The sequence below is a fragment of the Neopsephotus bourkii genome, unplaced genomic scaffold (assembly GCF_033783945.1).
Source record: "Neopsephotus bourkii isolate Nb327-2 ecotype Australia unplaced genomic scaffold, CSIRO-AGI_Nbou_v1 NB_1292, whole genome shotgun sequence".
Taxonomy (NCBI): domain Eukaryota; kingdom Metazoa; phylum Chordata; class Aves; order Psittaciformes; family Psittacidae; genus Neopsephotus; species Neopsephotus bourkii.
In genome coordinates, this window is record NW_026901776.1 from 2,816,110 (window position 1) to 2,839,400 (window position 23,291).

Sequence of the window (23,291 nt, forward strand, 5' to 3'; positions counted from 1 at the left end):
CTTAGTTCAAGGCTAGGTTGTTCTTTGCATCATCTTTTAACATACAGGTTAATGCTGTACAAGGGAGTTTTTTTCTATATTGGATATACAGTGGGACTCTTCAAGCCTCCATGCAGTAGATGCTACTTTTTAATATGACCCCTCCATCTAGTAGTTCTGGAGATCTTGCCCCCGCAGACACAATTTGATCAATAATATAAATATGCAGGTGCTCTCTATTGTGCTGGCTACGTGTTGCATGCAACAGAACTGGTAGTAAAGTTAGGATGATTATCCTAAGGTGTTGGATAAAACCTTTATTGGGCTGAATGGGAAGGACAGTGCAGTCACTTATGTGGCTGTTTATCACATACATGTGTGCTGTGCTAGGCTGTACTTACTGGGATAGGAGAAAACAGTGCTGCTCCTACCTTGGTGTCCTGTAATAAATCTCCGCAGTGCAAGACCTTTGCTCTTGTAGAAAAAGCCCCTTTTAATGGCTATTCTTAACTAAATAAGTGTGATAGTTCTTTAAGTATAAAAAGGAGTGCAAAGGTGTAGCTGATGTTTTGCCTATGAACCGTTGATCCCCTTGCATTTCATGAGGTTTGGCAATGGAAGTGTCTAAACAGAGTAGAAATGACAGCTGTTTTATTTTGTAACATAAACAGTGGTTAAAGACAGGCAGTGATTATGAATAAACATTAGGTGTGGATTTTAATACTAAGAGTATTTATTTTTCTTGCAGTGCCAAAAATTTAGATACATTGTCAATAAATAAATAAAATGTAGATAAAACTAAATAAAAATGATTGATTGTTTTAAACTTCTTTGAAAAGAACAAGTTGTTTGTGATAGAACTTCACATACAGAAGTTTAAGGCAATTTAAGCAGGTACCATCATCTAGAACAAACATTCCTTTGGGCCACCTAAATTGACAGAAGAGAATCCCCTGTGTATTTCCCTCCCTCTGATCAAAGGAATGCACGGCTCTCCAAAAGAGAAATTGAGTAATGGAGAAGTCTGATTTGTTGAACTGTAGGATCTGGGGGGAAAAGATCAACAAAACAGATAATTGTCAATTTTCATTAGAACTGCAATGAGATATATCACATACTGCAGGTGTAAAAGTTAAACATTCATGTGTGCAAATCTCGTTTGGGCTTCTCATGGTACTGATGTGAGACAGCTGAAGAACAGCTTCACAAATATATTCTATGTATGCTCTCTCAACAGTTTGGAATGAAGGCTTTCATTTTTTAAATTCTCTTCATTTATACCACAGTAAACACTTGGATAATAAAATCCATCGATATTTAGCAGAAAGTCAGTTGCTTGTGGAAAACATGGCTGTAATTCCACAAGTATGTTTTTATAAGAAGCACCAAGTGCTGTTTAAGTGGTTACTGACTTACATGGCTTCAGTGATAGTAAAGGGTGTTGTAAAGATCTTACAAATGGTGTTTTTGTAGTGATTTTTACAGGGATTTGTTATGCAAAGCAGATGTGTTCTGTCACCTGTTGAGCTAAGGAAGAACATTGTACAGAACAGAACAAGGACCTGCAAAGCTCTCTCTGCTGCTTTCCAGAAATGCTTTAGTCCGGCAATTGGATTTCCTCTTTGCATTGATGTGCGGGTGTTCTGAGTGGCTGTGTTGTTTAGATGGATTGGATGTAAAATACTAGCTGCACTGGAAATAGTAGTCAGGAAAAAATGCTCAGATAACTTTCAAATGCATAAAATATTTAGTACTCTGCATAAACATCTGATTTTAATAACACAATATTTTTATTGTAACCTGAAATAAAAATGTATTTACAGAGGAGGCCATATGGCAGGGAGGGAAATTCTAGCTAATCTTAAGAAAGATTTGATAGTTTTGGGATGTTTTAGTGGGTGAAAGATGAATTATTTTAGAGTACAATGCTGTTCTGCACACAGCTATTTATGCTATATGCCACAGAACATATGCATATGTCTGCTGGTGTATATATATAGATATGCATGATGTAATTCCTTCTAAGTTATGACCCATTTTTAAGCGGTAAAGTTACCTATATTATTTTGGGTTGGTTGGAGGGTAGGGGGTGTTGAGTTAACAACTCGGTAAATTTCACTGTACAGAAGTATTGGTTCAGATTGTTTTTCACTTTGCATGATCATCTGCAAATAACTTAATACAATATAAATCAATAATGGTTTAAAAAAATAATCTATATTGCATCTAGCACTGAGTGAAGGCCACATTAAAATCCATCTCAGGACTTTAAAGAAAGAGAAAAAATTAAGTGTTAATATCTGTTTGTGAATGCAGCTGATTTTATTCTTACTCTCATTGGTGCTACAGCAAAAGCTGTGATTTATTTTGCTCTGTTGATATGTATATGTCAAATTCTCAGCTGCTCTAAATGTGTGCAGGCTCAGTCAATGAGAATGCCTACTAAATCTTCAAAGAAAATTCTTTATGGGCTATATTGTAGGTGGGGCTGCCATTTCTACCTATTAAAGTGGTCTGGCTTTCATTATAACTAGCTGTTGTTATAACTTTGCCAAAATTTAGCTCTTTAGGCTGCAACTTTTTTTGGGTTAGTTTCCTCCCTCTGCTCCCCCCAACATTGGGTGTCTCCTTCATTTTGCCAGTGTTAATAAAGAAAACAAAGCCTGGTTTTGCTCATGTCCTTGTAGTTTCATGGATTTTAATTATGGAATTTTTTTTCAGATACATCTCTTGTTGGTTGTATAAAGGGTTTCTTAAATTTTGCCACTCTACAGACTATATCTCAGTTCCTGTTCTTCAGCAGAGACTTCAGGTATAATTTATAGAATCATAGAATAGTTAGGGTTGGGAAGGATCTTTACATCATCTAGTTCCAACCCCCCTGCCATGGGCAGGGACACCACACACTAAATTCTAATTCTGAAGATTTTTTTCCTAGCCTTGTACTAGCAGGTTGGAAAACAAGGGCCAAGGGGAGAGAGGCAAGGGAAGGTCAAGATGAGTAACTGGGGAGGGAGTGAAGAACTGAGGAGATGTGACAGGTGGAAATACATTACAAAATAGGTCTGATTTTGTGTCACCTATTATTCTGTCCAAAGTAATTTCTGTCAGAAACTTGTGCTCCTGTGGTATTCTTGACCTGGACCTTTCAACAAATAGTGGATCTCATAAAACCTACAGAGCTTGACTCGAGTAAAGAGTGAAAGCTCACTTGTGGAGTGTCTTGTTCAGCCATGCCATGTAGTTTTGGTTATATGGCTGATAGTATTTTTCTTAGGACCCTTTCTGTACCTAGTGTGGACTGTGTAAAATGAGCATAGTTAATAAAGTTTATTTAGAAAATTAAGCAGTTACCTGAGTAAAAAATACTTTTATCCATTGTTGCATCACTTAAAAACTGTAATTTCTGAAGCAGGAAGAAAAAGGCTGCTCTCAAGATCAAGGACACATACTCAAGAATAACAGTAAATACAATATTAAAAATGTTACATAGCAAACATTGGCCAGTGTGTGCTGAATGAGTTCAATGGAAAGGTGGTACATAGTCAGAAAACATGTATATCATTGTCAGCATAATAAGTATACAGAAAGGGCTGAGCTGACTTGCATAGATTTTTTTTCCCTAACTATTGAGCAGTCATCTTAGAAGCCCTGCTGATAATCTTCCAGCTGTATTTTTGGAAAATAATATACATGTAGCTACAGTGAACTTTTCAAGAGTAGACCATGTGTTTATAATCTATCATGTAAACGAAATAGTAATGTTAAAGATATTCTCATATGGAAAGTTCCCTATTAATCTATCGACATTAAGATTTTAATCTCCCTCTTCCACCCCAGAAAATAAATAATGGGTTACTTAAGTTTCATTTCATTTCAAGAGCCTTAGATGCAAACAAGATGTATCAGTAAAACTTTTTAGTTAATGATTTCAGCATTTTGAACGTAAAGAAGATATAGCAATAGAATATCCCTAGAAATAAAATGCCACAGAAGTATAATTTGGTAAATCAGGTAAAAGCCATATTGAGTTAACAGATAAAAGTTTATTCATGTTTATTTGGATGAACAAGGAATGGCATTATTCTGAAAATGAGGGTTTATTCCCTCTGTGAGCAGTGGAGACACTATCTTAAGGAGCTTTCTCTACCCACTTTTGTTGATCTATTACCTGTGTCAGTGGCAAAACCATTGCTGTGATTTTATGTACTGTACAGAGACACAGTTAGGGTTCTGCTGCCCCCTTTCCCTTTGGGATTTTAGAGGATTTGTGCATTTCTTTTATTTACACAAGCAAGTTGTTAATAATGTCATGATGCTATTTGTGAAATTAATATCTAATGGCTTGTAAGAATTTTTTTTTTTTTTGTGAGCTGCTGTGTGAATGTGATCTCTGGTTTTTACCTCTCATTTTCTTCTTTATATAGCCTATTGCATGTTTTGTTATTATATTTTTGGTTTTGTAATTCTAGCTGCAAAGTTCTCTGTTGCAAGCACAGTTTTACCTGACTGCATATATAAATATATGTCAAATATCTCTGTTTAAGTTTCCCACATTGATATCCTCTACTAATCACATGCATTTCTTTTCTTGTTTCCTTCCTGCTTTCTTTTCTTCAGATCATGTATTTGCAAGTTTAAAAACAAACACAAGCTTGGCGTCCAACAATCTTACTAACGCATTTTGTGATCTAAGAGCTCTGTGGGTTTCCTTATTTTGTTCATGTATCCTCATTAGCACAGAAAGGTTCTGCTGATGTAACAGCCAGTTTTAGATGCTGCATCTGCCACTTGCGGATTCTGTATGGGCAAGAGAGGTTATATTTGTTTCCTAACCAGAGGAACCATGTGGAGCATCTGACAATGGCCTTATTGTTTCTCTGTTCTCTGAAAGACCTCTGGAGGGGAAGGTCCTACTGAAAGTTTGTTCAATTAAATTGAAAAATAGGCTTTGGAGGTGGGCTGTGTTTGTTCTGTGAGGCACTGGTGCAGGTTGGCCAGAGAAGTTGTGGCTGCCCCATCCCTGCAATTTTAAGGCCATGCTGGATAGGGCAACCTGGTCTAGTGAAAGCTGTCCCTGCACAGGGGCTTGGCAGGGGGGTTGAAACTACATGATCTTTAAGGTCCCTTCCAGCCCTAACTCTTCCGTGACTCTGTGGTACCTAAAAAGCAGAACCCAGACCTTAAATCCCAGCAGAAAGATAGCTGCCACTCTGGGCCATGTGCAATTCTTGCTGTACTTGACAGCACCAAATAGATGCATCTTAGTTGCAGCTGTCTTTCCAGAGGTTTGCAAGTTTTCATTTTCTGTAGGTCTACACCTTGCACATACTTTCTTCTCCATCTCTCCACGGTGCTTCTGACACTCTCAGTGTAATGGCTCAGAGCATTGGATATTGTAGCACTGGATGACATCAAGGAAAGAAGAAAGGAAAAAATATGGCGATAGCAACACATATTTCTTCTCCCATCTTCTCCCATGTCTACATTGATTTTGCTAAGGAGACAAGAATCATAGAATCAGCTAGGTTGGAAAAGACATTTAAGATCATCAAGTCCAACCACCTCCAGGACTGCCAAGACCACAGCTATACCATATCATTGAGGGTCTCCTCGGCATGGTTTTTGAACACTTCCAGGAATGGTGCTTCCACCATTTTGCTGGGAAGCCTGTTACAGTACCCGATTACCCTCTCTGTGAATAAATTTTTCCTAATATCCAATATAAAACTCCCCAGCACAGCTTGAGGCCATTACTTTTTAGTACAGGGCGTTTTAAATCTGATCAGGAAAACTCAGTGATTTCAGAATTAGGTGTGCATATGGACTGAATTTGTTTAACCTAGAAATTAGGGTTTAGCACAGTGGTCATGTTGATTTAGTAAAAAATCACTGTCTGACTTATGTGTGAACACATTTGTATTACTATCACATCCTGAATTACAAGTTAAATAGACTTTTACTGTCAGCATGAAAATCAAGGTTTTTAGATTATTTCTTTATTTGTGGAAAAGTATTGATTTTGCAGATTTTTCCTTATGGCTAGATTTTGTTACGTAGTACTGACTTCAGTACAAATGGCAAAACCAAAAAGAGTTCTTATATTCATTTGGAGTAGGTACTACTCCAATGCAAAGCAATGTCATCCTTTTGACTCTAACCATATGTCCCCCTTTAAAAATAGGAACACTGAAGCTTTTCCAGTATGGGGTTTTTATTGTTGATATCTCCTACTAGATATCGTAGTGGGTTTGCACCTTTCTTTGAGATTTTTTTGGTTTTGCTTTGTTTTCTTTCTTTACCCTTTCATACCCTCCCAACTTTTTCCATGTCTGCCTCCCTGATTTGATGTGCTTTGTATGAATAACTACAACTGTTAATTTCAAATGTATTTGGGCATGAAATGCATTTTGCAAGAGTTTGCAAAAAATATCTAATTGCATGCCTGATTTGTGTCCAGAGCAGCAAGACTGCTCATAGAGGCTGGGTTTATCACCTGTGAAAACCATCTGCTGAGTGCAATACAAACCATGCATGAAAATTCTGGCTTTTATACTGCGTTTCTAAGGAAATTTTAGTTTTGGGGGGTTCCTGTTTTGAGAGTTGTATAGAAACTGAACTTTAGGTACCCTGATCCTTTAGCTGGTGAAAGATAAAGTAACTGTAGTTGTAGTACATAACAATGAGCTAAATTCTTCAAGAGGAGCGTTATGTATGGAAAAATAAAATCCTTGTGACCTATTTTTAAACTGAAGAATTTAAATTTTGGTTTTCATCTTCATCCCCTACTCCAGTACTTAAAGTTAGAATATTGTTACTTTTTATTAAGAGACCTTTTACCATTGTTTGGCCTCTTCTTGAAGAACACAATACTTATTTAACTTAGTACTGTATATCTGAATGTAAGCAATCAAAATTTTTTTAATGTAATGTCATAAGTGAGGAATATTAACTCTCAGTAGAAGATTAGTTCTACAGTAATAGTTCTATGATATTCATTTCAAACACTACAATTTTAGTGATTAAAAACAGCATAAAAGGACATGAACTGTTTATCATCTATACCATTAAGAGCTTTATTTATAAAAGCACAGTAAAGCAATAATATGAATGAAAAGTAAATATTATGTATAATCTTTGCTCTCAAGCATAAATTTACAGCATCCACAAACGGGCAAATGTGGCTGCTTGACTGCATTAATTTGTGCAACATGTCAGCAACTTGCATCTGGAAACATGTGACAAAGAGTTTTGAAACCGTGGGTATATCCGTACAGATTATGATAATCTTCAGTGGGGAAAGTAACCAGTTACTTTGCAGAACAGGTTCTAGGCTTGATTAGGGTAGAAGAGAGGAGGTGCTCAAAATGATGCTTTATGATTGACTTTCTGTGGTGAAAGCTGAGTTCGTTAAATCATGACGTTCTTTCAATACAAATATGCTGTTTGACAGCCAGGACTGGGTGTTGGCTGTGGGGGCTTGGTTTTCCTTTTCTAAGTATTTAGTAGAAGTGTTTGATCTTCTGTTGTACCGAAATGACCTCACTACTTGAACCAGTCCCTGTTTCGACTCCCACAATTGCCATTATGAGCCAGAAGTAATTTTTGAGTTTACCTTTAACCACCTCCCCCCTCATTTAGTTAATGCAAAATTCCATGCACTAACTAAATATTATTCTGGGGAAAGGGAATCTTCATATTTTTGCTTCAGGGTTCTCATCAAACATGTGTTTTGCATTACCTTTCACTAAATATCTCTTTGACTGTTTTTGCTTGTGTTAAAAAATCAGGAACAAATTTGGCATGTGGTTTGTTTACTGCTTAACAATGAAGACCACTAAACAATTAGAAAGTTTGTCCTAGACTTCAGGCTGCAGATAATATCTCTAGTTTCCTTTTGATTTATTTTTTTTAAATTTGTTTAAAGCAGAGTTCCAGAACCCAAACTAAAAAAGAGCTGTCTATTGTGTCTGGGGCTTTAGATCTTGTAGAGATTGGATTTATCAAACTTTTGCTTTTCCTCTTTTAAATGGCGTCACTCGTCTGTAGCCTGTAGGCTCAGACTATGCAGCTGATTTACCGTTTTATTTTGAAATGTGGGAATTACATTAGGCATTTATGTTAATAATCATATTTTCTGAATTAGGATTGTATTGTTATAGCCATTCTGTTGGAGGAAACTATAGTGTTCACGCAGTTGACTGAAATGGGAATGAAATGCATAATAGAGATTAGTATAAAACTTGACATAAAACCTAGATTTAAGTAAAGCCAGACAAAACAGTAGCTGCTACATTAAAACAGTCTGTTGCTGTTCTGGACCCATTCACCTGATGGCCATGTTCTTCCATACACTTTTGATGGTATAGTTTGAAATTTTAACAGCAAAGAGATGTTACTTTTCACAGGGACAGTGCATTTTTGTATGGGTTTGTTTGTTTTTGTTTTGTTTGTTTGTTTGTTTTTCCTCCTCCCCTCTAATCACTTCCAAAATGTCGCCATTAGTAAATGATTATTCTCCTGTCCATCAACTCACTTTCAGTAAAAGCAGCTTCTTTTTATTGTTTTTAGGCCATATTCCTTTTAGAGCACAGGACAGGGATTTATTAGGCCACTAAACCTGGTTTATAGATTATAGACCTGATCTTGGTAGCTCTCTGAGCTTTACTCCTGATGGGCAGTAGAAATAAAAATTTCACAGTTTGGAAAATATGGAAGTATATGGGTGTTGACACAATTGGAAATGGGGAGAGTACCTAGAGCAGACACCAGCTCATTCTTGCTCTTTAGGCACCTAAGGGGGAACAATTTAGTTCTTTTGGAAAGGTTAAGTTGTGGACCCTTCCTTGTTCCTAGATACATTCACATCTGAATGCAGTTGTAACACTGTTTTGGGGAAGACCACTTAACAAAGTTCTACCTTATTCTATGTTTTCTTCTTTTGTTATGGCCAGTATAGTAGCCTGCATCAGTTCCACTTCTTTGTATTTGCAGACTAATGAGTGACAATAAATATGCAAGCTTACTCCGGATGAGCTCTTGCTGCTTTGTGCGACTATTGTTTTTTTTCTTGTAGGACTTTTGAATGGGTTTTTTGTTTTTTCTTTTTTGGCCAACATTGGGATATTGGGATAGTTTTCTTCTTAAAAAAAAAAAAAAAAAAAGCCACAAAGGACTCCATCTATATGTTGATGACAGCAGCAAGCTTAAGTTATTCTATTATTGTGAAATGTTTCAGACTTGAACCAAAGCAATAATGGTTGGGACTGGAATCGACAGTTTCCCCAACATTTTCCATACTGAATTTGGTCTTGTCAGTGTTGAAGGAAACAGCTTTAAGGAGAAGTTTTTGAACTTCTGAAGAGTTTTTTGAAGAGTTTACATTCTTTTTTAAATTTTCTACCCACTTTTTTTTTTTTTTTTAGAATTTTTTTCATAGAATGCAAGATATTTGTTTGGTGATTACTAGAAATGTACATTGCAACATAATTGTTAGAAAGACCTGATCCATGTGTTGCTACCCAAGATCTACTTTATAAACTCTTTGTAGGTGCAAAGAAGCAAATAGAAAATAGCTTATAACATGAAAATCTACCTCAGGTTTATATCGGTTCCAGGCTTACATGAACTTAATGTTATATTTAAAAAAACATTTAGAGTTATGATAGCTTATTAGAAAGATTAGTGCAGGATACCGTAATTTTCTGAGTTAGGTTAGTTTTTCCATTGAATTCAGAAAATATAACTATCAAATGCTATTTCAGTCTATTTGACTTCAATTTGAAATTCTTCATAATGTATTACATGGATTAGACAGTTGCGTGGGGTTTTTTGCTAATTTTTGGCAGATAATGTCCATGGCTGTGCCCTGAATGTAGGTCTTTAACTTGTGAACAATAGTTATGACATATTTGATTTGTAATGTTAAAATTTTCAATTCATGAGCAGAATGCTGTGTTTTCATTTTACTGTAACTAGTTAGGCATCTACAAGGAAAGAAGGATGAAATACCTTCATAATTAATGGTGATAAAGGTTTAATGGGGGGAGAAGAATATCAATAAAACAATTGACCAGCCAACCACAGTCCCAGTGGTGGAGTTCTGTGTCAGACTTTCACTATTTCTCTTCAGCTATTGCTGAAACATCAGTGTGCCAAACCTGTGTCTGAAACCTGAAGTGAATCAAAGTTGGCCCCAGGGCAAACATGTTGTGGGTACTTTTTATGTTTGTTTTTTTTTTTTTAAGATGCGACTTGTATGTTCATATTCTCTACTCTGGCTAAATTAATTCTGCTTTTTCTAGTCTCATTTCTACTAATTAATCTCTAAATCATTTTGCCAGGGGGGCTGTAGATAATACTGCTCATTGGTGCTAAGATGTGACCTAACTTCCTAACTCCAATGTGAAAAGAACCTGAACTTCGTTCTAATTATCTGGATTTTCTTCTTTCCCCTAAACAACCCACAAAGGTTTTACTCAGTGTGTATTGTATAATGTAAAATTCAGCAACCTGAGTAGATTAAATGTTAACTTCTTCCATCTATGTAATTGTTGTAGTCCTGCATTTAAAAGTACTTCATGTAGAACCACATTTGGCAGATAAGGGTCTTTGCCTGGCATTACTTGTTTCTCATACTAACTATACAAAATTTACAATTTTAATTCAAACAGCTTAGAGACTTGTGGAAGACAGTCTGAATTACTTGTTGCTTTTATGCCTGCAAAACAAATATGTACAAAAGTACACTTCAGTGGCTAATTTTACCCCCCCTACAGCAAGATGTTTTCATGGCTTGATTTTTATTTTTTTTGTTTATTTTAGAGGCCAAAAAGCTTTGAGACCTTTTATATTCCTTAAAAAATGATCAAAGAACACCCCAATATATACGTGGTTATTTTGCTTTTTAAATAAAATTCATCTTGGCGCCTACTACGTCAAACATTCAAATAAAATACAAATTCTCACAGTTTTAGCTTACATCAAGATGGAAATCATTGTGTGGTTTTGGAAACCAAAGCAATTCCAAGATAGACACAGTTGGAATTTTTTTTATGTGACAGCCTGTTTCATATACTTAGTAACATCAGTGTGAAGCTGAAACTCCTGAAACTGCTGAAGAAGGAAGCCTACAAGAACTTTTACAGTGACTCTTTTGAGGATTAAGATTCAACTAGGTGACATAGTTACACTTGCAATGAATTTATGCAGCAGAGGCACACTTAAAAAATAATAAAAATACTAATTTTTAGATGTGTATATAAACTACAAGATACAATTTCTTGAATTTGTCATTAGTAATGTGAAATATCTTCTGCATTTTCCTGCAGATTAATGCTAATAGTTGGGTTTCTTTTGGCAGGTTGTCAAGTTGTTAAGTAACAAAAGATCTCAAGCTGTTGGAATATTAATGTCTAGCCTTCATTTAGACATGAGGGACATTCAGCATGGTAAGTCAAAAATGTATTGTTGATTCTGGCTCAGATCACAACATTAATAATTTGGAAATGCTAGTTATTTCTATCTTTCAGTATGTAAAAATCAATAAAACAGTTCTTTTACACTCTTATTTTTCTGAAAATAGCTTGTTATGGCAACTTTTTCCCCATTCTAGCAACATATCTGCCTTGTCCTGTATAGAAAACAAAACTATGTGCAGAATTGCCATTTACAGCTTTTGGCGTCAGTTACCTAGGTATATCACCTATTTATGCACTTTGATTGTGGTGTTTCTGAGGAAGCATGATATGTTGTTTATTTTAATACAGATAGCCTCAGAAAATATCCAGAAAAAAAAAATTATAACATTTAATTGATTTGTTATATAAAATAGCACATACATTTGGGTTAGCACAAACCGCATTTCTTTCATCATGAACAGTAATTTTTATAAAGGCAGATTTTTGGGGGTGTGTAATTCTTTTCACATTTATGCTAAGAGACAGTAGTGCAAGAAGGTGAAAAGTGGAATTGCATTTACGTTCAGAGCATCCCTTATGTTTCCCAAAGGCTTTGGATAGATTTGAAGCAGATTGAATTATCCTGTGAAGTGCCAGCCTATCTATTAAATAAATGTGGTTTCAAGTATAACAGACTTCATAAATCACAGAAACATCTTGTGAACTTTCTAGGTTACATATTTACAGCCATGCATTCAGTTTACTATGATTTGCTTATTTTGTGAAATTATTCATAAATAGAACAAATTTCAGAGCACTCTGTCAACTAGTGAGTGACTCTTAATCACAATTTTAAGTTTTTATTAAACTGTTTTGATGGTTACTAGACTTCCTCAAGCTGAAGCACTGAAGATGGTAGTCATAGAGCAAGGCGCCAGTACTGGCGCCAAGAAGTACTTGGTATTTCCAAAGCTGGCAGATGTAGTTCAGTTAAGTCATAGAGCAAAATCTGAAAACAATGATATGGTCCTTTCCTTCAGTCAAATATTCAGCTTGGTTTCAGTTAATAATGAGAACCTTATGAACAAAGGAGTCCGCCTAACATCTGTGTCTGTGGTAAAGCCAACACAAGTTCATTGAAAATTTGCTTGCTTAACATGCAACACTAACAATAACATGGCATGAATGTCAGTAGTTAAAGGGGTCAAACAATATTATGCTTAACCTTTATCCTATTACATTATTAAGCACACATGATCATCTAAAAGATGTGTACAGATTTTGTATATTCATCTTTCAATAGCTGTTTTCTAAAACCAAAATTCTTTGCAAAGGAGAATTTAGTACTGCTCTTATTACCTTGCTGTTGTGCAGAAGTGATTGAACAAATACAAGAGAGCTATTGTGTGGTGGGGGGATTTGTGGAAATGGTTGGAAAATCCTAGTGTAAAAAAATGGTTTGGGTTTTTTTTTCTTTGTTTTGTTTTTTTTTTTCTTTTTTGTTTGGTTTGGGTTTTTTTTTAAGAACAGAAAACAAGCACAGAGGAAAAATAGAGAGTAGCATAAAATAAATTTGCATTGTGGGGGCAAGAAAAATAAAAGATCTCTCTGAGGAGTATTTATGGCATCAATAATTCCATGCAGAATTCTCTGATCTAACCATAGAGACTGGAGAAAATATAAAACCACAAGCCCAAGTATTTAGCTCTACCTTTAAGTATGCACTATGTTTGCTTCACTGTAGAAAGAAAGGGTTTTACATATTTCTGAGTTTTATAGCTGATTTATTTGCTGCAATTTGAGCCTACTAATAAGAAGCTACTATGAAAATTAAAATAATGTTAAAGAGTGCCTATATTAATAAAGTAGGCAGTTGATATATTTGCATCTTTATACATTAAGATTTAAGACATATAAAAGTAACTACAGAAAAAGTCATAATTGTTGATTTTTGGCCCAGGGTTTTAGTGGTGGTCTTGAGTTTTTACCATGTTTAAAGTACAGTGATACATAGTTTACCTGTATCTCATTCAGTACAATAAAAGCAACGCTTCTTCATAAATTCGAAAGGCAGCTTTTTTGCCCCCACTGACAATTTGCGGTACTCAGCAACTTTATAGGCTTTCTTGTAAATAATCCCTATATTGTATATAAAGCATATCTGTGGGGTGCAGTGTTCATGCAATTGCATGCATGTTGATGCATGCAGAAGAACTGTAATTAATTTTTTTTCTTATGTCTTTTTTTCTATTGGCCATAGCAAAGCACCCAGAAAGAGAGGATCTTTCAATGCAGTGTGGTATTTGGTTAATTTATTGGCTTACATTCTCTTGTGTTTTATTTTTCTAATGGTTTAGACAAATTTCAAAGTGCTACAGGAGCGGAAGGGAAAACAATTGCGCTGGGTATTAATTCACCTAGTAACTTTAGGATTTCAAGTTTTAATTCATATGGTGTTTAACTAAGAGCTTAAAATAACTTGAAACCAGGGTAAATGTATTTGAAGTCTTGTAACCTTTTTTTTGGGGGGGGGGGAGGGAAGGGAGAGGCTTGTTTGGGTTTTTTGTGGGGTATGTTTTTGTTTGCTTTTTAAGCTGTAAACCAGTGGTGAAATAACTGTCTGCAAGAAGGAACCCTTGATGAAAGTTTGCTTTGGAAACTCTAAAATTTGAGTCATTAATGATTTTTTTTTTTTTTTTACCAATCTTGAACACTTGGCTACTTTTTCATGCATGTGTGATCATATGGCATTTAGTGGGAGATCTCAGAATATTGTAATACACGCTAAATAGCTTTCTTTGATAGGTTTTTCCTTGTTAAATATATGTTTGTAGAATTGCATTTGTCTGCTCCCAACTTTGAAATAGATTTAGTAAGACAAACTCCCAAGCCCTGGCTACCTTTAAAAATACTTTTACAGTTTGGAAGGAGTAGTTGTAATGATCTCCAGTATGTACTGAACTCTAGTATGGCTTTCTAGTAGTGGTTTAAAGTAGGGTAGGTTGATTTTTGCTGTTGTTATGTTTGAGTGTTTTTAGTAGATTCTAACTGCTAACAGAACTGCCAGCTATTTTATGCAGTCTACGATAGAACTGTAAGGAATGTTGATCTCTTTAGTCGCAGTGCCGTTTCTTTACATTACTAGTACAAAAATGAGTTCTTTTCTCATGGTTTCTCTGGTTTCACACAAGATTTTACTGACGCCTGTTTTTTTTTTTTTTTTACAATCATCTATCAACTATGCAAAGCACTTTATCCAGGCATTTAGCTTGCTTTTTTAATTTTTGCTATACCACAAATATCCTTTATCCGGTATAATGTTCCCACTAGAAATATAGCTGTATTTGGCTGCATGATAGAGCCAAGGCTTTAGAAATGCCTAACCAGTACTTCTTACATATTTTTTCCTTATAGCTCAGATTTTCTTCCTAAAGACAAGACTTTAGCTTTAACATTAGACTTCTGGGTATTTTTTTCTTAAGGTGTCAGAGATGCAATGTGTGCTTAAATTACAGATCCAACAAGATTCCAGTTAACTGGATACAATAATCTATGATCAACACCCTACACATTAGTATATAATTGCATGTTAAGCCTGTGTGTGCGTTTAGGGACTATGTCTGGTAAATAAGATATCTCTCTTTAATAAAGTTGTCTGTCATCACATGAAAAGTAACAACTGTTTGAAATTGTAACTGTTGCGGAGAACATGGCTGTCAGTGCCTTCCCTAATCCTTTTGCTTATAAAGATACAGTGTATCCTTTTCTGTGTTTAAGCTTTTATGGCTGTTGACAAGTGCAGCAAGAATAGCAAAAAATTCTTGTGTTTAAAAACAGAAGGAAAAAATTGAACTGAAGAAGCCATGTAGAAGAAAAGCAAAATTTATATTTCATGAAGATAAATATTACATTTAAAACAGTCAGATTTATATCTAGTAGTTGTTTCCAAAATTGAAATGAATATTTTTGTTGTTGTTGTTATTGTTTTTTTTTGTTGCCTTTTTTTTTTTTCACCAAAATCTTCTTAGTCTGAGTGTGCCTTGTGAATGTTGAAAGTGGAAGTGTGGCAAAAACAGTATATGCAATTCTCTGTCTTTTGAAGTTGACTAATCTTTTCCAATTCAGTAACTTTATCTTAATGTGGTTTATCATTTCAGACACTGTTACCCCTAGTGTGGCTGCAATACTCTGAATATATTTCTGTGAGGTTTTGTATAGCCTCTTGTGGTTGCCCTGGCTCCATCAGGAATAGCTGGGAGATTTCTGCCTCAGAATTTTGGTCCACCTTTCTTGTATCAAATTACACTACTATTCCCCCTCTCCCTCCCCCCCCCCCCCCTCCCCCCCAGGGAATATTGGTAATCTACAAATAAGATCAGGGCTCTTTTTATTACAGCCTTCAATTTGTTGTTGGCCAGTAATATTGGGAAAGGAGGCTGTATAAAAGAATGTAATAAGAAAAATAGCTACGGAAAGGGCAGGCAAATTTAACTGACAGCTGGTAAAGCCCAACCTTTTAATCTGGATTTGAGATTATTTTCCTGACAGTTGTATTTGCAGCAGAGCTTGCTCTGCTAACAGAAGCATAACTTCGAACAACAGACACACCACTGCCCTGAATTCAAGACAGATGTGCAGGAAGTGAATGCACTCTAAATATCAGTGGGCAAAATAAATGTTTATTCTTTAATATTTGGCTATTGGTGACAAAGGAACATGAGAAAATCTTTGGTTTCTTACTTGACTGCGCACACTGACACATACAAATGATGAGCTAGAGAAACTCCCAAAGGTTTAACTGAATTATTTCACTGGAGCATAAAATTTCTCTTACACTGCATTATTTAAATGTTCTGTACAGGAATTCTTGACGCATTGAAGTATCACGTAGCCTTAGTGCTCATAAGTCCAAGAGATACTCTAAATGGAAAGCAATCAGGAAAGAATGACTCAACATCTGGAAAATAAGACTTGTGATTAGTTTATGTTATGGGAGGTCCAGAGGTGATCTGAGCATTATTTATTCTAATAACAATATATGTGCATAAGCGTAATTGTTTGAAACATACAATACTGAAATATTTGTCAAGAACAGGTATTTTCCCAAAAGACATTTTACTCTTTAAACAAGTTAGGAGGACAAACCATTACACGATGTGTTCGAGTTCTTTGGACATTTTTTATACTGGAAGGTAAACCAGCTGCCCAAAATTATTGTTTGTTTTGAATGCACAAAGATACAGAACAGTTTTTCTGTCAGGTGGCAAGTGTTTATTTCTTTGTTAAAGGCATGATCCCTAAAGCAACTGCAGTCAGTGCCAGTTAATGACAAAGTTTGAAACTTTTGCTGTTAGCTCTGGCTTATTAATTGAGAACTGAAATTTTCTAAACTTTTTTGTTTTCCTTTGATCAAATATTGTACGTTCTGAGACCTAAGTATTTAAAAGATTGTCACTTACTCTTGCCCTATTATAGCCTTTCCAAACGTGTTTATATTTTTCTGAAACACCACCAAGGAAGGATTACTTTGTTCAGCATTTTTCTGTCCTGTGAACTACCACTTCCTCAAAACTTCACACCATATCCTCAGTCCTATTCCTATTTATTTCTTCTTAGCTTTATGCTACCATATTCATTACATTATGCCTGCTGTTAGATTTCAAGCTCACATGGTTTATTTGTTTATAATTATTTCACAAGCTCCTATTGTGAAATTATTGGTAAGGAAAACAATGGAATACACAAAATGGCTTTTATAAAAGACAGACTAGAGTTAAATCAGAGTGCAACACATATGTCTTGCTGCAAATGTTTCTATTGCTTTGATGCTATTAGTATGCCTACAGTATTCTGTGCTGAGCAGCCCAGAGCAAAACTGAAGCCTTCATCCGGCCAGATGAGGAGCCCTCACTCCTGCCAGAGACAGCTAGTGAGGAAGGACATTGAAGGTTTTTGGAGACAGCTGGGGTTTCTAATGGATGTAGCATAAACCCCAAAGCTCTGGGTAAAGGCCCTGAAAGCTAGTCTGAAATATTGGGAGCATGCCTTGAGTCCTCTTTCTAGCCTCTGAGTTTTTTCTGAAGCTCAGTTCAGTGACCAGAGGCCAATCAAGCAATAGCAACAGTTGTTAAGGAAAAAATACAACCTTGGTTATCATTTTTCTTTAACTATGCGTGCAACACATCAAGAGAGTGAGGGACAGTAACATCTAGAAAGGAACTGGATGCTTTATGTGCTGCATGCTTTTAGAATTTAGAATTAAATATAAATTTATAGAATTAAAACAATTTTCTATATTGTAAAATACATTTTAAAGAATTTTTAATTCTTTTTCATTTTAATGAGGAAAATCAAATTGAGGGGTGTGTTTTGGTTTTTTCCCCAATATTTGAATCAGCAGAGACTAATTACTGCCACATTGGATAGCTTAGATAATTAAAGGTTTTTGTTCTTAAGAACATACGAATGTAATTTAATTGAGAAGTTTGTAAGAAACTAATGCATTGTTTGTCTGTAGTTTCAGTTGAAACAGTTTGTTGTTGGGTTTGGGGTTTTTTATTTGTTTTGGGTTTTTTTGTTTTTCTTGGAAGATTTACTTCAAAACATTGAGAGAGAAGTTTCAGGAAACTTCTGTTCTCCCAAAAGAAAAAAAAAGAAAAAAAACAAAAAAACCCCCAGTACTGTTATTTCTCACTTGTGTTTCACAGAGTTACTCCTAAGAGGATGATCAAAAAATCCTAAGTATAAAAGCAACAAAATATATGCCATTAGCAGCAGTACCATGCAAAAACTGGGGGGGGGAGGGGGGGGGGAAGGAAGAGGGGAAAAAGAGCACTTGGTCTCCTTTCCATAGCAGAAATATTTTCCGGTGGTCATAGTTTTATACATTGCTGAACTACAAAGAGATTTTAGCATATGAAAATGAAGAAAAGCTTGTTAGTTGACTAAGACCTTCCAATAAGGCAGTCACACAGTTTTTCATTAAGTTAAAAGGTTTAGAAGAAAAGAATATTTGCCATAACAATCTGTGATTTGTTCATATTTGTTTTATTTTAGCACATTTTATGCACAAAAAAAAATTAATCAACAGCACTTACATGTCTATAGCTGTTAAAATCTAATTTAAATACAAGGTAGTGAAAATGAATATTTAATACAAACTCGCACAATATATTCTTTTTTCCTCTCTTTTTTTTTTTCTTTTCATATTCAGTGTATCTATTTTTACCGAGTTTTTCTTATCATCCCTCTTTTAAGGAAGCAATTAAAATTACATGCTGTATTTGATCAAATGGAGATCTGTCTAGCCTAGTATCCAATCTCCTGTGTGGATAACCAGAAGAAAAAGAAAACATAATAAACAAAGCTGCACTGACTGATCATTGTATAGCTTTTACAAATTTCTATTTCATTTCATCTTTTGCAGTAGTCATCTTCAAATTGAAAAGTTTGTTTTGAATTACTTTCATGAAACTTTGTTCTTTTTTTTTATTTTTTGTTGTTGTTTTTGTTTTCCTTGATACCATTTACAATCCATAGTTAATTCTCTTTCCTCTTTTTGCAAGTGAGGTGACCAGCCTTGTATGCTGTTTTCAGGATTTATACGCACCATATGCCTGTGCCATGGTATCACATCATCATCTATTTTAGGCTCAATTTTTTTCTGTATTGTTACTACCATTCTGTTTGCCTTTAACTGTTGCTAATTTTTGAGCTTATGTTTTCACAGAACTATGAAAAAAATCTGAGTGTCTGTTTTGGAGCAGTAGTTGCTAATTTTACATCTGTCTAAGTGTTTTTACAGTTTGGTTCCTTTGCCTCCCCCCTCCCTTCCCTCCTCCCCTCCATCTACTTTGCATGCACTGACACTGAATATCGAAGAGAAGCTTTCATAGGTGTTTCTGGTCAGCTTTAAAGAGGCTAGCTTTTATTATCTGTTGACATTGCCACCTCACGTTCATTAAACAGCATAGGAACCTGCAAACATCCTAGTAAGGCTTCACTGCTACAGCTCCGTACTTTGAAAACTGATCATTCATTTTTGTAATTGATATCGTGGTGGGGTTTTTTTTTGTTTGTTTTGTTTGTTTGTTTGCTTGGTTTGAGTTTTTATTTTCACTCAGAATAGACCTTTCTTCTTATCCTTTGGCAGCATGATTTTCTTCTGAAGCCTTAGCTAAGGATTCTGAGGAGCCATTTGCAAATCCAGTATCACTCTGGATCACTCTTACCTGTGCCTTTGTTGTCTCCATTAAAGCAGTAGCATTTGATTTTTTGATCATGAATGTCTACTATAAAATGACATGGTACATTGATTTCTGATTACATTAGTTTATCTGTATGTATTTTAAAAAGATGTTCTTCCGTATAAAACATAGACACTTTCCAGGCACAGAGGTCAGACAGACTGGTTTGTAGTTTCCAGCATCAGCTCTGGAATCCTCTTGCAATTTGTATTCACGTGTTCTGAAAGTTGTTCAGTTTGAGACAGTGCCCAAACCTTTATTGCTTGAGAGATATAGAACTTGTCTGAGAACCTCTTTGACCTTTTCTGTGGTTGTGAATCCTAACACAAATATTTTGTTTAACCTTTTCCGATTCTCTTTCTTTTGTGCTTGTTTTACAGTCAGATTATCTGCAAGCCCAACTGTTTCCTGTCAGGGTTCATACATCTGATGCGTTTGTAAGCAGTTTTATTACTGGCGCTATGCATTTGGCAAGTTGGGTTTAGACCTTTTGGTGTTTCTCCAGTTTACATTGAACTTATGAGACTTTGCTTTTCTATTTTCTTTGCCTGATTAGCACTTTCTGAAGAGTATCCTGCATTTACAGATGTCTCCCATGCTCTTATGTTTAATCATATATGTGATTTTTGAGGAGTAGGAATACTGGGAAAAGGGTACTTTGAATTTTTCAGTTGAGAATTTTTTATTTTTCCTCTGAACCTGTAACGTAAGCTTCCTTCTGACCGCTAAGCTTTTTTACTCATTTAACTGGCTTCTCCTTTGAATTCCTTCTTGTAAAGTCTAATTTTATGGTGTTACTTTTAAAAATCTTTCCCTTGTCCTATAGTCATTTTATTTAAGACTGTTATGGTGTCTCTAACTGTTCTGTACGTTATTCAGAAGTAAATCAACTGGTACTCCTCCTCTTTTGCTATTTCTTCCCAGTTGCTTTGAGCAATAATTACAGTACCCTGAAATTTAGATTCTGCATGATGTCTCAAAAATATACTTAATAGATTAAACCTTTTCTTGTTATGTTTTCTATGTTGCATATTATCTTACAGCTTTTACCATTTACAAGTCATCTTTAACATGCTTGTTGAGTGATCTGTTCCAGGGCACTAACTGTTGTGTTTCTACTCAGGCATGAACTTCCCCTGTAATGAATATGGTGGATTTGTACAGTTGATGCTCTGTCTTAACAGACTCGTGCTTCCCTGGGTGTTCAATTGCCACTCTTCTGCAGCAACGAATTATGGCACCCTAAAGAACCTTATTAGTTTCACACTATCTTCCTTCTGTTATGTTTAGAACAGCTATTAAATCTATCAGTAAATATAAATTTGCCCATTGCCAGTGTTAGATGCCTGGAAAATATCTAGGATTACATCATACACACAGTATGGACTTCGTGTATTTAGCTCTGCTTATCCGGGTCATGTTTCTGACTCATCTCGCTCGGTTTACACTCGGACTTCCTCTGCGCCACACTGCTTCCTTCTCCAGCCCGGCCAGGCGATGGGCCGCGCCGCCCCTGCCACCCTCCTCCGCCGCCAGGTGAGCCTCGCTTCTTGTCCTGCGCTGCCGGGCTCACTCCCCCAGGCTGCCCCGCGGCCGGCCCCGGCTCCCCGCTTCCAGCAGCAGGTGGCAACAGCGGCCCACGCTGCCGCCGCCGGCGGCAAGCTCCGCGGCCCCTTGCCGGGAGATGCCGGCCCGGCTTTATGAGCTACCTAGGTTTATCCTACCTTTAACCGTTCTTTCTCTGGTTTTGTCGTGATCCCTAAGCAAAGAAAGATCAAGGTTATTTCTGTTGTTCTGCTGTTCCACCAGACCTCCCCAAGCAATATGTGCTAGACTCTGCTTCAGTGTAATGTGTTTTTCTGGTTTTAGTGAAGCTGCAATTACTTTAGCCACCTGGACACAAAACAGAGCTCAAAGGTATCAAACTGAAGCAGTACAGAGTGTCTCTTGTAATCTTAAAGTTCTCAGTAGGCTGAACCCAGTCACGATGCTGAAATAAATACACATCAGTCATTCCAAATAATAGTTGGGTTGGTGGTTTTTTTTTTTTTTTTTTAGTTGGTTGGTTTGTTTTGTTTGTTTGTTTTTATTTTTCGGGGGGGGGGAGTGGGAGTGTTTGGTGTTGGAGTGTTTGGTGTTTGTTTGGGTTTGTTTGTTTTTTTCTTAGAATGTATATGTTCTGGTTTTCCATGTATCCAGGCATTTGATTTTGTTGCAATCCCAGCCCTTATTTCCTTGAGTTATTAATACCAGCTTTTGAGAAACACTTTGGAGCATGAAAAGAGATGGAACTTAAACCATAAACATGCATCCTTCTGCCCTCAGTTCTCACAGTATTGTGATTTGAATTGTAAAGCTGTGTCATCTGTCATCTACCTAGCCAAAAATCTTGCGTTATTTTCATAATCCCACCACACTTAGAACATGGACTAAATATCACAAGGTCATTACATCATTTTCTTAGCATCTGTAGCTCTTTAATACTGTAACTTCAGAGTATTTGATGAAAGGCTTAATGTGCATTAGTATGATACAATCCCTAGTGCTTATCCAGACATCCGACTGGGCAGACATGTAGAATACCAGACTACATCCAGTGTGTTCTCTGCTGTGCCAAATATAAAATTGAAATTTGATTGGGAGAATAAATTGAGAGTATGTAATTTTAATTCAGTGAAATACAACCATCTGATAGAGGAAAAGGGACATTTGATTTTGAAATGAAACTTCTCAAATGTTTTGTATCTGTAATTCTTGAGCAAGAAAATTTGTATTTTGACTTGTGACTGCAACAGTTGACTGTACTGCAGTTAGAGACAAATGGCAACTTGCTTGCCTGATTTCTGAATCCCTTAAGTTTCCATGTAGTGTTTTCTAGCTAGCTGTAGTACTGTGGGTACTGATGATATAATACGTAATTCACTAGCTTGAACCATTAAGCAGGGAAAGCTTGTTTCTGAATGACCTTTAATGTCTTCGTGGGTAAAAGAACTTGCAGTACTTTCTGTTGTAAATCATCAAAAAGTAGCAACATTCTGTGTAATCTATGTAAAATTATACTTGGCTTGTGGATGTTAGAGAAGACTTGTAGAGAACTTTGGAGGAACTTCACAAAAGGCAAACACACAGCTCAACTCTGTATTTTAAAAAGAGCATTCTAAGCACTTCATCTGGCTGCTAAGGCAAGTCAGTAATATTGCCTGCTAATTTCTGCCTCAGGCTATTAGTATGTATAAATACAAACATTTTAGGAGTATAAATTATCCTAAATTCCAGCTAAAATTCTGACCCTTCAACCTTTGCTTTCTTTGAAGTCACCGATCGTTTTGCTATGGACTTTGGTGAGTCTAGGGTTTCATACTAATACTTTAAGTGATGGAGAAGTCAATATATCCCATGAAACATTGTTCAAAAGATTAATATCGCTCCTTTTAGCACTTAAAGTGTTCTTTCCATAGTGAATTTGTCAGATTAACTTACAGGCATCCTTCATTTTTTTCTGCTTTTGGTCTGTGAAACTGTGGAGCCATCTACTTTTGGCTATATTCTCATGCAGGTATGTGTTAGAACTGTAATCAGTTTGCTTCTTAACTTTATTCTTTATAAGCTAAATAGATCAAGCAATTCCATAGAAGGACAGTTCCTGAGGTTATTGAAGCTATTCTCT

The 23,291-nt window shown here is 35.9% G+C and overlaps 1 protein-coding gene across 2 annotated transcripts in view; it reads left to right on the forward strand.

Moving 5' to 3' along the window:
- Nucleotides 1–23,291, forward strand: part of FMN2 (formin 2) — a 165,841-nt gene that overhangs the window by 64,483 nt on the left and 78,067 nt on the right. For both annotated transcript variants that reach the window (XM_061365734.1, XM_061365735.1), the window contains one exon: nt 11,342–11,429. In XM_061365734.1, the coding sequence (XP_061221718.1) occupies nt 11,342–11,429 (88 nt within the window). The remainder of the gene's footprint in view (nt 1–11,341; nt 11,430–23,291) is intronic.